Source organism: Salvelinus sp. IW2-2015, linkage group LG22 (assembly GCF_002910315.2).
Source record: "Salvelinus sp. IW2-2015 linkage group LG22, ASM291031v2, whole genome shotgun sequence".
NCBI lineage: Eukaryota > Metazoa > Chordata > Actinopteri > Salmoniformes > Salmonidae > Salvelinus > Salvelinus sp. IW2-2015.
The window spans coordinates 27,200,310-27,214,361 of NC_036862.1; the positions used below are offsets into that span (position 1 = coordinate 27,200,310).

At 41.8% G+C, this 14,052-nt stretch overlaps 1 protein-coding gene across 1 annotated transcript; it reads right to left on the reverse strand.

The window, feature by feature from the left end:
- Positions 1-1,245: 1,245 nt before the first annotated feature.
- Positions 1,246-13,643, reverse strand: igsf5b (immunoglobulin superfamily, member 5b). Its single transcript, XM_023966857.2, has 9 exons — positions 13,549-13,643; positions 12,763-12,842; positions 11,188-11,499; positions 6,173-6,472; positions 5,610-5,744; positions 3,745-3,769; positions 2,912-3,000; positions 2,522-2,592; positions 1,246-1,962 (listed from the first exon to the last, which is right to left on the reverse strand). The coding sequence occupies exons 2-9, from the start codon at positions 12,806-12,808 to the stop codon at positions 1,849-1,851; spliced, it is 1,092 nt and encodes a 363-aa protein (XP_023822625.1). The 5' UTR covers positions 12,809-12,842; positions 13,549-13,643; the 3' UTR covers positions 1,246-1,848.
- Between the last annotated feature and the right edge of the window lie 409 nt (positions 13,644-14,052).

The window sequence follows — 14,052 nt, forward strand, 5'->3', positions numbered from 1 at the left end:
ATCTGCATATAAAGAGGTATTAAGGTCAGGGCCCAAACATTTTGCTCTGTGGTGTTTCAGGCCCCTTCTTTTCCACCAAGGTCACAGACACTGACAAGTCAAATCAATGTGCTACATGGGTCTATAAGAATGCATAAATACACTGAGATGTCTGTGTGTTTTCTATTCGCAAAGCATAAGCCACTGATTGCATTCCTTGCCACTTTCCACCCCCATGCTGTTAAAAGATGTAACAAATCAAGTGCCTCGACCTCTGAGATAGAAGTCATAGGCATGTCATTATTTTTATGCATGCCGGCTCTGTAAGTGACAGTAACGCCAGTCTGACTATAGAATTGCTATGACAGGTTCATATACCTCTRCCACTCGCGACTATTCTCCTTTACCATTATAAAATGCAAATGTGATATCATCCCTTCTGTAAGAATATCCACATTCCAATGCATTTCTGAGCCTCTCTCTCACAKGAGCAGCAGCAGCATACCACTCCAAGCTTTTCCATGGCTGTTGTAGCCGTTTCCTCTCCTGAAAAGGGAATTCATTGAGTTAGAGATATAAGGAGGCGAGGGGAGAGGTGCTGACACATATTGGATTACGGTTTAGCTGTCAAAATGATTATATGAAGAAAAGAGAAGAGGGGGGGAACAAGGTTCTCGGACTAGCTATTGTTGGTGAAAATGGCTCTTTCAGATTAAACATTTTATGACACCCTGGTTCCGCCTTTGTGAGGGACAATGACTGACCAAACACTGTGGCTCTGCAAGTTAACTGGGGTTTGGTTGCTCCTTGGTTGCTTAACTCTATTCAGGGGTAGATAGAGACAGTGAATGGTCTTCCTATTAATGCCAGTAGTGTGTATTAAACACATACATTATTGAATCCCTTGAGTTCCATCCAGCATGGTCGTATTGCGTAACATAACTTTCCTCTCATATAATATAGGACATGCTTTATTTTTTTACATCATAGGCAGCTTTTGAAGAGAAAGTTTACATATCTCACGTAATAAAAAGCCATTTTTGTCTTCCTTTTTGTTGAAAGTCACTTGTATCCATTTTCACAGGAAGGGATAGCATATATTATTAATGTTGGCATCATCCATCAATGAACACAGGAAGGTATCCCTATCCTATAACACCTCAACTGGAGGAAAATGCCACTAGAACACCTGCTGTCACTCACTTCCCAGGCCTCATCATTGACCATTGTGATGATTGGTCAATACAGACCCATGTATCTGCCGGGATAACGTCTACTTACAAGGAGGTCTTGAAACCATGCCACTATATCACTGAAAATTGTTCCATGCTTTATCTTTTCCGAACCCTGTCACCTATGAAAATGTGAAACCTAGCTGAGCATTGTGATGATGGTGAGTTGGCCATGTAACTGTTGACAGGAGGATTAACATAGGCTTACACAACAGATATCAATGATGAACCCATGACTCAGTGGGGTCCAGGCTATTGTGTTTCTTAATCCATATTACTATAGCCGGTGGATAGTTGTTAACTCCTCCTAAAACCTGGGAAGAATATGTGAGTGAGAACAAAAATGTTTGAGAGAGTCAGTCATCTGATGCCTTGGTCTGTGTGATCCCAAAAACTGTGTGAACACAAAAACCCACAAACGAAGCGTTGAGAGTTAATTCCATGGGATTAGGTATCCTCAATATGCAGTGACAATACAAAAATGTAAAACAAAGTTTACATCAAGTGAATATACCTACAGTATGTACAATAAAGTGTGATACATTTAATGAAAAGCATGTTGTGTAGCATAATTGGCAATGTTACACTAATGTAACAGTAAAAATCCAGCATATCTTGTTTGGACCCCATACGACGATCACACCGTAGTCATTCTTCTGACAGTCTTGGAGCCATCTCCACAGTGGTCTGTTGGGGCATTACTCTGACTGGTGGTTAGCGAGAAGTTACTGGAAGAGACAACATCTGGGATCTGGAATATAGAAAATGTGAATATTTTGTGACCGTTGAACTTTTGACCTTGTGCAAAGCTACTTGAAGGACAAGGCAAGAAGAGTGTGGTTGCCATATCGTTCTCCCATCACCATTACTGATCATGCAACAACTCTGAACATTCCTTTGATCAATATTCCAATCAGTTACTGATGTTATTTCTTAACAATCTTTATAAAACCATCTAAGAAGCTCCATTGGCTCATCAACATTGATTAACTAATATCCAATATATTATTGACTAACTTTAATCTACATTTTGAACAATCAGTTATTTAGCCTGTTATCATATACAGTACAGTGGGTGTATTATGAGTGAATCATGGGCCCTGGTCAAAACTAGTGCACTCTATAGCAAATAGGATGCCATGCAGTCATTGAAAGTTAACTGTCCTCCGGCCAGGGGAGGACGATCTGGGCAGTCCCTGCAGTCCCCATCAATGTGAGAGCCTGGGAGGTGTCAGGGACTCCGGCTGCAGTATGGAGACTGACTCTGCATTATTCAGCTGCAGTAAGTTGCCCTCTCTCCCTCTCCTTACCTTGTGAGTGCTGATGGAGTTCATCTGGCTGTGGGTTTCCCCAGTGACGATGAGGTCACTGCGGCCAGCGTCTGTCGAGTGAGAAACAGGCTTTTACCTGACCTGACATCCCCTCTGACCATTTCACTGTACCACACTATGCTCAGAGGAAGAGGTATAGTACAGCGGCTCCAACATAGAACATGGCGTTATTATTACATCATAGTCAATTATAGCCTCTAATGCTGTTAGTAGCCTATAATACTTTTAACAAATTCTAAAAATCACAGATAAAATAGAATAGCCTATCCATTCTGATTTTCTATGCCTACCTACCTCACTAATCTCATTAGATGTTGAAGATAATGTGTCCTAATGAGGAACAGGGGTATTTGTCACCCTGACTCTCACCTGAGTGGCCCTCTGTGGTGTATCCCAGGTTGACCTCCCCCCCGGTCGCCTCAGCAACGGAGCTTCTCCCGCTCTTTGATTCGTCTATCCTGTGGAAACCAAGAGGAAAAGCCCAATGGAAAATATGACCTATTCCTACAGATCTCAGTCTCCTACAGCAGGAAAATTGTGTAACCTTGAAAGAAGCAACAGTTATGTGAGCTTTATGTTGGTACTATAAATTGTCTTCTCTTGTGACTGCAGTGTACAGGCTTTAGTGTTTATTTTCCCATTGTAATCTGCTGATACCTATGAAAAAAGAAAGCCATTATAATTATTCATGTTATTGTGTATGTATTTTATTGTTTTCTGTTTCATTGACTGCCATGTGGATATTTTTGAGTAAACTAGAGTTCCAGTCTTAATGTGGATGTTATAATCTAATAACCATCTAATGTTCCAAATTATTCTCAAATCTTTATTTAATTAACTATAAAATCCCAGTCTCTTCTCAGACACAAGGTAGACTCAGAGCCATATAAATACATGCATTTGGGTAGATTTATTTACTGATTTATGCTGAGTCCCAGCAGTAACTTGTGTAAAGGACTAATGGAATTTTGTATCAATAGGATGAGACTGTATTAGTTCCCTCTCACAAATGTTTTCCATAAATCGTTTTATGGATGGTTAGTCACATCCTCGAAAGTAGCCACATTTGATCCTGGATCTTCACTCGTCAGCTCTCGCCAATAAAAACAAAGATCTGTACCATTTCAAACACTGTATAATCCCACATTAACAAGCAGGTTGAGAAGTTAGAAATAATGGCACAAAGAGCATCAAACTCTCACCTTATTGCCTCCGGTAGGCTTGATTCTGAAAGACAACCAAATACAGAAAAATACATGTCATGATCTTATGTGATCTTACATTATGGCTATCATACAGGATTTTCAATGTCTCAATGCTCAATCTAGACCAATACAGTAATCCTGACCTTGCTTGTGGTTGCATAGACCATAACATCATTTAGTTTGCTCAGTGTCTGAAGCTCCAAAATACATTCTTAGAAAAAAAGGTTCCAAAAGGGTTCTTCAGCTGTACCAGTATGAGAAAACTTTTTGGTTCCAGGTAATAACCCATTTTGCTTTCAGGTAGAACCCTTTTGGGTTCCATTAAGAAAGGGTTCTACCTGCAACCAAAAAGGGTTCTTCAAATGGTTCTTCTATAGGGACAGCCGAAGAACCCTTTAAAGTTCTAGATACCATCTTTTTATTCTAAGAGTGTAGGACAGCTGTAAATGCAGCTTTCACTCGTTTTGGGCCAGCACACACTCACTGTAGCCTGAGGTCACTTTAGAAATGTTAGAGTGAAAGCCTGAGCTGATTGTTAATGCATATTATCACACAGCATCATTACCTTTCTTAGCCCAAGGTCCTGGCCAGAGCCAAAACAATTCTATAACAATGGCGGTACAGATGGTGCCGGCCCAGGAAAAGGATAAACCAGTGTCTTTTACAGGAGGAGAAATTGCCTCGACTTTTATTGTTTTAAACCCACACTGTTCAAAGTTATTAAGGTGAATATATTTCATCCACATTCTGTCTGAATAATTGCAATGAATACATTACTCTTCAGTGTGTTGGATTAGTTCAGGGAGCAAGACTGACTTGGAGCCATGCCATTTTCTTAAATGGGAAAAATACTGATTATGTTGATTTGATGCTTTGCTGCCTGGGATTTACAATAAGGAAAGCGGCGGGAAAGGAACTGGACCAAATCAAGGACAGTGAAAAGATACCAGACTATTGGGTGAATACTGCAAATGTACTTAAGAGGGCACACCTGCCTTATTAAGATAATCCTACAACTGCCAAATAACAGCCCTGATTTGCACTGGTCTGAAATCAGTTACAGGGATTAGAGTAGTCTAATGTATGACTCAGGGGCAAGTTTTGTTATCGCACACAAACAGCCAGACGGCCGCCTCGTTACCCACAACAATGATCACCTCTGAGATGGCTCTCCAGAAACTCCTCACCAACCATCACTACTCCTAAAGCCACCAAAGACTCACAAAACCTTCTAGTCACTGGTTGCTGGTAACCCAGAAAGACATTAATCCCAGGGGTAGGAAGTTGAAGATTTTTKGGGGTCACTTCAGAGACATGTTTGTGGATTGTGGCCCCTATTAGAGTCATAATGAATCAGTCTTGGTGTATGTAACACCAGATCATAAGTCTGTTTGATGATTGACATAACTCTCAGATTATTCAACCTAGCAAATGAAAAATAAACCAAATATGATTGGCTAACTCCTGCCTAATGTGATTCTCACTCATATTCATGAGTCTGTCTACCTGTGAAACTTAGTGACAGAATAACTGCATTTCCATAGAGTGACCACCAGGAGGTGCTGTGTCCAGTGTGTCTCTCCTGGACAACTATCTCTCCATGGTAGTGCTCCTGTGTTTTATGGACAGGTGGGGGGTTAGGCCAAAGCCAGCACTTTAGAACTGGAGCATTCTGCTGACAGGTGAAGTTCTGTATGCGTTCAAAAATCCATGACCTTGCCGATGCAGGCGTGGGGCACACTGCAGAATCACAACGTGTGACAGCCTAACTCCTTCATTATACTTTAATCATTGTTCCTGTGCGGGTGGGGGGGGTGGACATTTTTCACTGAGCCGTATAAAAAGAAAAGAAAGGTGCTTACTTGCTCTTCTCCGTACGTAACAGAGGACAATGCAGATGCTTAGCAGCAGGAGCAGGAGCACGGCGGACACGGAGGCTGTTACTGYGATTAGAACAGCGCAGTCGTCGCATACATTCTCCACACCCACCTCTGCAACTAAAAAAACAAGGTAATTTATGAGGTTTAGTCCCAAAGAAGCTGAAAAATTGCATTCTTCAATTAATGTTTTAATCAATAGACTATTATCAGGGTTTGCTGTGATTGTGGCAGGGAGAGTGCCGTCTTTTGTTTACGCTATTGAATGTATTTCAAGACTACCCAAACCACAGAGGGGAAACTCAGTGAACGCAGCAAATCCTGCAGCTCCCAATACTCTATTTATGTAGGATGACTTCAGAGAGATTGGGAACACTTTGCTCCACTTCAATGGTGATAAAAGCCTTGTGTCTATCCTGCAATGCCTTTCTTGTAATTTCTCTCATCACCAATAACAACTCCCCACCGTCTGCTTTCACTGATGAATTTGTGGACATAGACAAACCCCAGCTCAGAGTAGAGAGAGAGAGAGTGTTTATGTTTCTCACCCACAGTCAGACGTACACTGCTGGCCTGGGGCGTGGGTAGGGCAGAGACAGAGGCTAGGCACTCCACATGAGAGCTCTCTGCTGCCTGGACGCTGAGGTTACTGGTCAGGTTGTAGAGCCCATCCACATCAACAGGCCCTTCAGTGCTGATGTTGTACTGACCCTGGTCCACCTCTCTGCCATTCACAAGCCAAGTCAGACTAGGCTCTGGGTACCAGCCTACAGCCAGGCACTGGAACAGGATCTCTTCCCCCTTCAGCACAGTCACGTTCCCCCCTGTGATGGCCACATTACCCCTCTCTGGAAAGAAGATTGTAAATGTTTTGGGATACTGTATGTATTTTTTACAGTTTACCAGGTCATTCTAGTCCATTGTGCTATTTTGCAAGAGTGTGTGGTATTAAGCAGGTTTGGTCACATGTTTATGGATTACAGGAAGGCGCTGTGTGCAGTACTCCATCTGCGTGTATACTGTATGCATGACAAGTGTATCCTGAGACTGATAGGGATTCTCTGATCGCAATTGACCTGCTCACTTATAGAGGCTTCTTACTCTTCCTAAATGATTGATCGTGTGCCTCGAGGTCTCAATTGGCTGATGGAAGAATGCCTCTTTTCCCCTCTCATACACTGGCAACCAAATAAGCCACTTAGACTGGACGATATCGTCTGTGAAGTCTATTGTCTGGCAGAGTGAAAGGCAGACGGCGCAGCAGAGAATTGCTATAGATAGACAGATAATTACTGACGCTTTGTCGCTTTGTCTAACCGAATTACATGTCTATGTTGATTCAGGATCAAAGCTCTCAATGTTCTGTGCACAATGACGGCTCCCCCGTTCGTCATAGGCTGCGCTTTCATATTTGATTTGGTGTCATATACTGTAAGTTGATGTGTAACTTTGATTACACCGCCTCCCCTATTGGAAAGGCTGTAAAAGGAATCTCAGCAGTGCAATAAAGTCATGGCGATCAGAAGAAGAAAGCAGCATCTCACTTCCATGGACTAATAAACTACTGCAACTAATTATGGATGGAAGATTGATACATTTGAGGAAAGATAGTCAGTCTCTCACAACATGAGGCGCCTCCCCCATCATTCCAATCTAAGTGATCTCTGAAATAAGGTTTCATAAGGTTTGTTAATCACAGTAAGCCTAGCCATCTTAGACAGGCTTGGTGACTGTTCCCTGAGAAGATGCTGTGCTTTTTCAATAGGGCCCTCGGCAGGGAAATTGCAACTCTGAGGGACAGCATTTAATCTGGAAGAAGTATGGGCACTTTCTGCTCGGATTAGCAGTATTGTATGTTCCAACAGCACTAGTGGTTATGCATGTGTTTGTATGTGTGTCTGTGTGTGAATTTATTCTGATGAACAGCCAATCACCAAAGGCATACTCACTCGTCTCTGATTTACACCAGTGGCGTCATCCTCGGCTCTAGCCCTTACAGCACATTCTGTTCATATTATATCAACCACATACAGACATATTGATTTGTTCAAGAGAAAATGTGTGTGTGTGTGTGTGTGTGTGGGGGTGGGTGTGTGTGTGTGTGTGTACACGTGTGTGTGTACGTTCATGTATGTCTGTGTTTGTTTGTGTGTCTGCAAGCAGTATGTGTGTATACGTTCTGTGTGAGCGTGTTTACATCACATTCATATTGGACAATTAGAACGGAGGGCTGAGGAGAGCAAAGGGCCAGTCTCCAGTGTAGATTTGTGGCTCTCCTCCGATGGTATATTTGGACCAACAGGCCACAAATCACCAGCAGAATTGCTGACTGGTAACTGGAAAACGCCTAGATGCACAATTAATTAAAAGGCTCTGAGATCCTCTGCATCCACACTGGAGGGCTTGATCCACCATGCACTATTGTTAATGGGTAGTGGTTACATACACTGAGTATATAAAACATTAAGAACACCTGCTCCTTCTATGACAGACTGACAAGGTGAATCCAGGTGAAAGCTATGATCCCTCTTGATGTCACTTGTTAAATCCACTTAAAATCAGTGTAGATGAAGGGGAGGAGACATGGATTGTTTATGTGTGCCATTTAGAAGGTGAATGGGCAAGACAAAATATTTAAGTGCCTTTGAACGGGGCATAGTAGTAGGTGCCAGGCACACCGGTTTGTGTCAAGAACTGCAACAGTGTTGGGTTTTTTCACGCTCAACAGTTTCCTATGTGTATCAAGAATGGTCCACCACCCAAAGGACATCCAGCCAACTTGACATAACTGTGGGAAGCATTGGAGTCAACATGGGCCAACATCCCTGTGGAATGCTTTCGATACCTTGTAGAGTCCATGCCCCAATGAATTGAAGCTGTTCTGATGGCAAAAGGGAGTGTCCAACTCAATATTAGGAAAGTGTTCCTAATGTTTGGTATACTCAGTGTATGTCAGTTATAATGTGTAGCATTGGCAATAAAGGAGGAATCCTGTAATATATTGAAGGCAATGGGTCATTGCTTTGTTCCCTACTTTTTGCATGGTTGACTTTGTTCAGGCTTTTAGCTGAGCTCTCAGTTTGCAGCAGGGCAAAATTAGCTGAATAATGAGAGAGGAAAGGGGAATATCTGAATATCTTGTATTGTGTAATATCATCTTTTTTTTCTCTTATTTTATTTTTATTTTTTTTACATATCATCATCATAACAATCTCATTCATTTTTATGCTAAAACGTAAACATCATTAATACAATATTTATGTTTTTATCGCAAAATGAATTATACATTTCACAGCTTTTCTTGTTACCAACCCAATTGTCTTTGGTCCAACTTTCCAATATGAGTGGAGTTTATAATAAGATTATAGGACTTGTGAAAAATGTAGAGGAGATATCAGCAACACCTCCTAGCATTGCTACTGTCCATACCAGCTTATCAGTTCTGGTGAATCCTGGCCCAGTGTATGGGTTATAATCATTCTTCATTTTTCTTCATTTCTGGCTGAGTATTCTCTGTGGTAATTCTTTTCCATGCAGGGCATCCCCAGAAAACTCTCAGAGATGATTCACTGGAATACTTTTGGCTTGGAGAAATAACAATTTCAGCTACATCTTTGGGGCTCTGATTCTTATCCTGCCCTGACTTTTGAACACTATTCAATATTTGTGTTACTCAATCTCTCCACACCTTCGCCCTTGTGGAACAGTCTATCTGCATACTTGAAATCAGAGAAATGCACTGTGGTTACAGTGGCGCAAAGCACTGCATCAATGATAAGAAATTGAATAACGAAAATGAAAACAGTAATGTCCTCAAGATCCAAATAAAAGTTCAAGAAGAGTATTTTCAGTCATTCATGAACTTGCTCCAAATATATCAACATAATATATCTGAACAAGATAACCAATAGTTCAAAGCACAGACAGTGATACTTTGGAAACCATGCCTGTCTAAGAAATCCATTATGTGAAACACCACCCTTATAAGGTAGATAACAGTGGTTTAAATCCTCCTAATGGAACAAAATAATGGATACAGGGATAAAGGAAGAGAGGAAAAAGAGAGAGAGAGATAGAGGAAGCAGGAAAAGAGGGATAGAGGGAAACAGGAAAAGAGAGATGGAGGGGAAAAGGGAAAGAGGGAAATAGGAAATGAGAGATAGAGGGAAACAGGGAGAGAGGGGAAAAGGGAAAGGGGATACCTGGTCAGTTGTACAACTGAACGCTTTCAATCGAAATGTGTCTTCCGCATTTAACCCAACCCCTCTGAATCAGAGAGGTGCTGGGGGCTGCCTTAATCGACATTAACAAGTTGAGAAAGAGTGATGGAGAAACATATGGAAAGAGAGATAGAGGGGTAAAAGGGAAATAGGGATAGAGGGAAACAGCAAAAGAAGGATAGAGCAATAGAGGAATACAAGGATAGAAGGAGGGCGTATCAGGTGAGGGATGACAGACTAAATCCTGGCTGGTATATAATTATAATTTTTTWAATTATTTAACCTTTATTTAACTAGGCATGTCACTTAAGAACAAATTCTTATTTACAATGACGGCCTACCCCAGCCAAACCCGGACAACGGTGGGCCAATTGTGCACCACCCTATGGGACTCCCAATCACAGCCGGATGTGATGCAGCCTGGATCTGAACCAGGTACAGCAGTGACGCCTGTTATAACTGGCGCTCAGGAGAGTGCCCTCCACCCTGTATTTATAACTGGCCCAATCGATTTCCATCCCACACACTCCAACAATGTCATACAGCCCATCAAAGCAGCTAATGCAGCAGTCTTCCTCTGAGACAGGCCCCAAATGAATTCCCTCCATTGATATACACCTGGATCGATGCCCAACAACCAAATCAGCAGCTGTGAGAAAAACTAGAGAAAATCTGCATCACGCATGAAACCCCAAACAAGTTCAAACAAAAGCTTTCAATTAAAACAACAAGCCAATATGACTTAGGCATACATTGAGTTTTTGTCTCTAGGAGTGTGTGGGTGGCATCATCAAGGATAAGGTTCAACTTTTTGTTTATTCTGCTTTTCTTCTCCTAGTCAAGGCTAAATTCTTCCTTCATGTCTTCTTTCATTTTTTAAATTGAACCTTTATTTAACTAGGCAAGTCAGTTAAGAACAAATTCTTATTTACAATGATGGCCTACCCCGGCCAAACGCAGACAGCGCTGGACCAATTGTGTGCCGCCCTTTGGGACTCCCAATCACGGCCGGATGTGATTCAGCCTGGATTCGAACCAGGTACTGTAGTGACGCCTCTTGCACTGAGATGCCCCTGAGTGGCGTTGCCACTCTTTTGTTTTCTTTGTGTGTGTATGCACGTGTACACGTGAGTGTGCGTACATGTGTGAGAGACAAGGAGAGAGAGAGAGAGAATCCATAAGAAACTAAAATCTCACTTCACAGCTGCCTTTTGAAATCCTCTCTTGAAAAACCTTTGCAGTACAGTAACTGTGGCTCCTTTGTTTCTCTGCCATACTGAATACTGTCAGCCAGCCAGTAGGCAGCCACCTCAAGGACAGCCGAATGAGAAAAGCACACAAACCTTGAACAAACAGATCGGCAGTTTGCCTCTGGATGTTTTGAAGGTCACAGGTCACCTGTCCCTGGTAGCTGCGCTGGACTCTATTCAGTGTAAATTCCCAGCTGGAGAGCTGATTGGTGGAGCAGTTAATGGCGTTCACATTGGGGTTGTTTGAGAGAATACCGTACTGGGCTGAGATGGTCAACACAGAGCCACCGTTGAGGATCCACACCATCACCTGCCAGGGCTCAGCCGTGCTGCAGATCAGCCGGGCCGTGTCACCTCGCAGCAAAGTGATGGTTCTGGGATTCAGCTGCATCTGGGAATTCAACACTAACAGGGACAGACAGAGACATGGGCGTCAGAAGCGTGGTGGTCGGGGAATGTGGGTGACATTGGGGTGTTGTGATAAAATCATGATTGAGTTATAATGGAAACCAATGACACATTTCAGTGTTTGAATCCCACTGAATCACTCTCTGATATGGTATATGAGGTGTGACTGTCCTGGTTGATTGTGAGGTTGTTAGAAACAAGCACAATCTGACTAAGATTCATCCTCGAAAAAGCATTGCGTAAAACTGACTCAAGAAGACTTTTGAAATGTGACCTACTCAAGCTTATCTCTATCTTTCTTACCCCAAATTTGCATATACATCTTTTGAATGCAGACAGAGGTAAAACATTAGTCACATGCTTGTCGGCTCCAGACAAACATGTTAAACCAGTGGGTCCAAATGAGGAGAGCGACTCTAAATCTGTGCCGAACTGTCCAGATGGCAAGCAGGATTTGGCTCGGGCAACCAGGATTAGTACAGACAAAAAGGACAGTGTAAATTAGGGCCCATAGCAGCAGCAGGCAATGGATGGGTGCTCTATAAGTAGCACTGCGCTGGGATAGGTAAACAAACACATTAACAGCTGAAGTGCCATGTTAGATTTAATAACCAACAAGACCGTATACCTGATTAAGAATAGAAAAAGAAAAGCTCTGCTGTGAGGCATTTACATTACTCTCCTTCTTTAGAAAAGTCATCCCCCAATTCAATTTCAGGGGTGCATCACAACTTAATTCCATTGATAAAGGGAGGTGTAAAGGGGAAAATATTAATATGTCTGGTGCAACTTTGGAATATTAAATAATACGCTCATTTCCAAGTAATCTGGGTGACGTATAAGTTGTTTGTGCAGTGCTAACTGTGTTAGCTGATATGGCCTGTGTGGAGTCATAAATGATGTATCCATTTGGGAAATTAGGTCTGAGAAATATCTAGGGCAGCTTATATAGCTCATACTTTTATGGGAGAATGAATGAAGTAATGAACATTTTCATGCTCTAATTTGAGATGGGATTCAGTGACACTCTTGTCCCTGACCACTATATCCTCCAACTAACAAGAAACACCACCATTTTGAGGAAATTAATTATGCAGAGCACATATATCATTAGGAGGTTAATTAGTGTGCCTGTGGGTTTAATATCAAGGGGTTCAATGATCAAGCACATTGTGGTGGGGGGGGATACACAGGCAAATTACTGGCTTCTGATATAAGAATCTAACCCAAGTGTAGCCCTTGTTGGTATGACAGTCTCACCCTGAGCCACACAGGCCAGCAGTATCAAGGGGATGAGGTTGCCCATACTTTCCAGAGAACAGTCAAACCATTGTTCCAAGCTGAAATGACACAGAGACAGGAGAGTGAGATAAAAACGACATTAATGAACATGTGTTGATGGTAAACCTTMATTCTTTACAGAATGGATGTGGCAGTGTGTTACAGATACAATCATGCACACCATTTTGGCAGTCAAAGGCAGTAATCTTGATTGCTTTCTTTTCTAAATTGGCAAGAAAAACACAATTTATTTTGTGAAATGAATTTGTCATTCAAATATAAACATCTACTACCTCTGATTAAATGTACCAAAAATAAATCAAGGTGATTCAAGCTGTTTTTCCGCTTCAGAGTACATTCTTCTCATAAAAGTGAATTTGACTTATCTCAAATAAGAAAAACACATCCCTAAAGTTTGTTCTCTAATTGTTCTCTAATCCTTACGGTATAGTTTGAGAAGATACAATCTCAGTAAAATAAGTACAGTAAGTCCCAAAAAATATACTGAAGAGATACACACCGATATGCACTATAACATTTGTATTGTGTAATCTCGATGCAACTTCTCAACCCTATATCTTGTAATAATCGTAGATATCCTATAAATCATTCCTTATATTATATCTTTATGGTAATATGCTATGTTTGTCCTCCTATTGTATATGCTAGATACCACAGAGCTGCTATATCCCACAGAAATATGTTGACTGGGTGAATTTATTGTTGAACAAAATACAGATTTTTTACAGTATCTATCTCACTTACCGCAGTGTGACTTTGTGGATTTCTGACAGGTACTGCACCACAGGCTGTTAGTGGAGGAACACTATTGACGATGCTTCTGCTATTTCCTCTTGTGTGACGGTTGTGTACTGTAGCTACCATATCACCCAAAACCAGCCTGTTAAACATTACCACAGACGAATGGGAACTTTGCTCCCTGCCTCGAACAAATGGCAAACATACATCATGACTCACTCCCACAGTCCCAGTGAGAACAATGCCATTGAAATTCCCCCAGTCTACAGAGGCTTCATGGCAGCTCCCCTCCCTCTTCAGGAGAATGGGTCTGGACAGACATGATGACCTGTGTGTGAATTTAGAGGGAGAACATTGATCACTGTAATGCCAACCGACCAAAAGTATGCCGTGTTCCAAGGGAGAGCACATACGGTAAGGACTCAGAGCTCTGCCGATTTTGATTTGCAAGGTATGTCTTCAAAAGTGAGCACCAAATATTACATTTCTAGGACAAATTCACAAAACTCA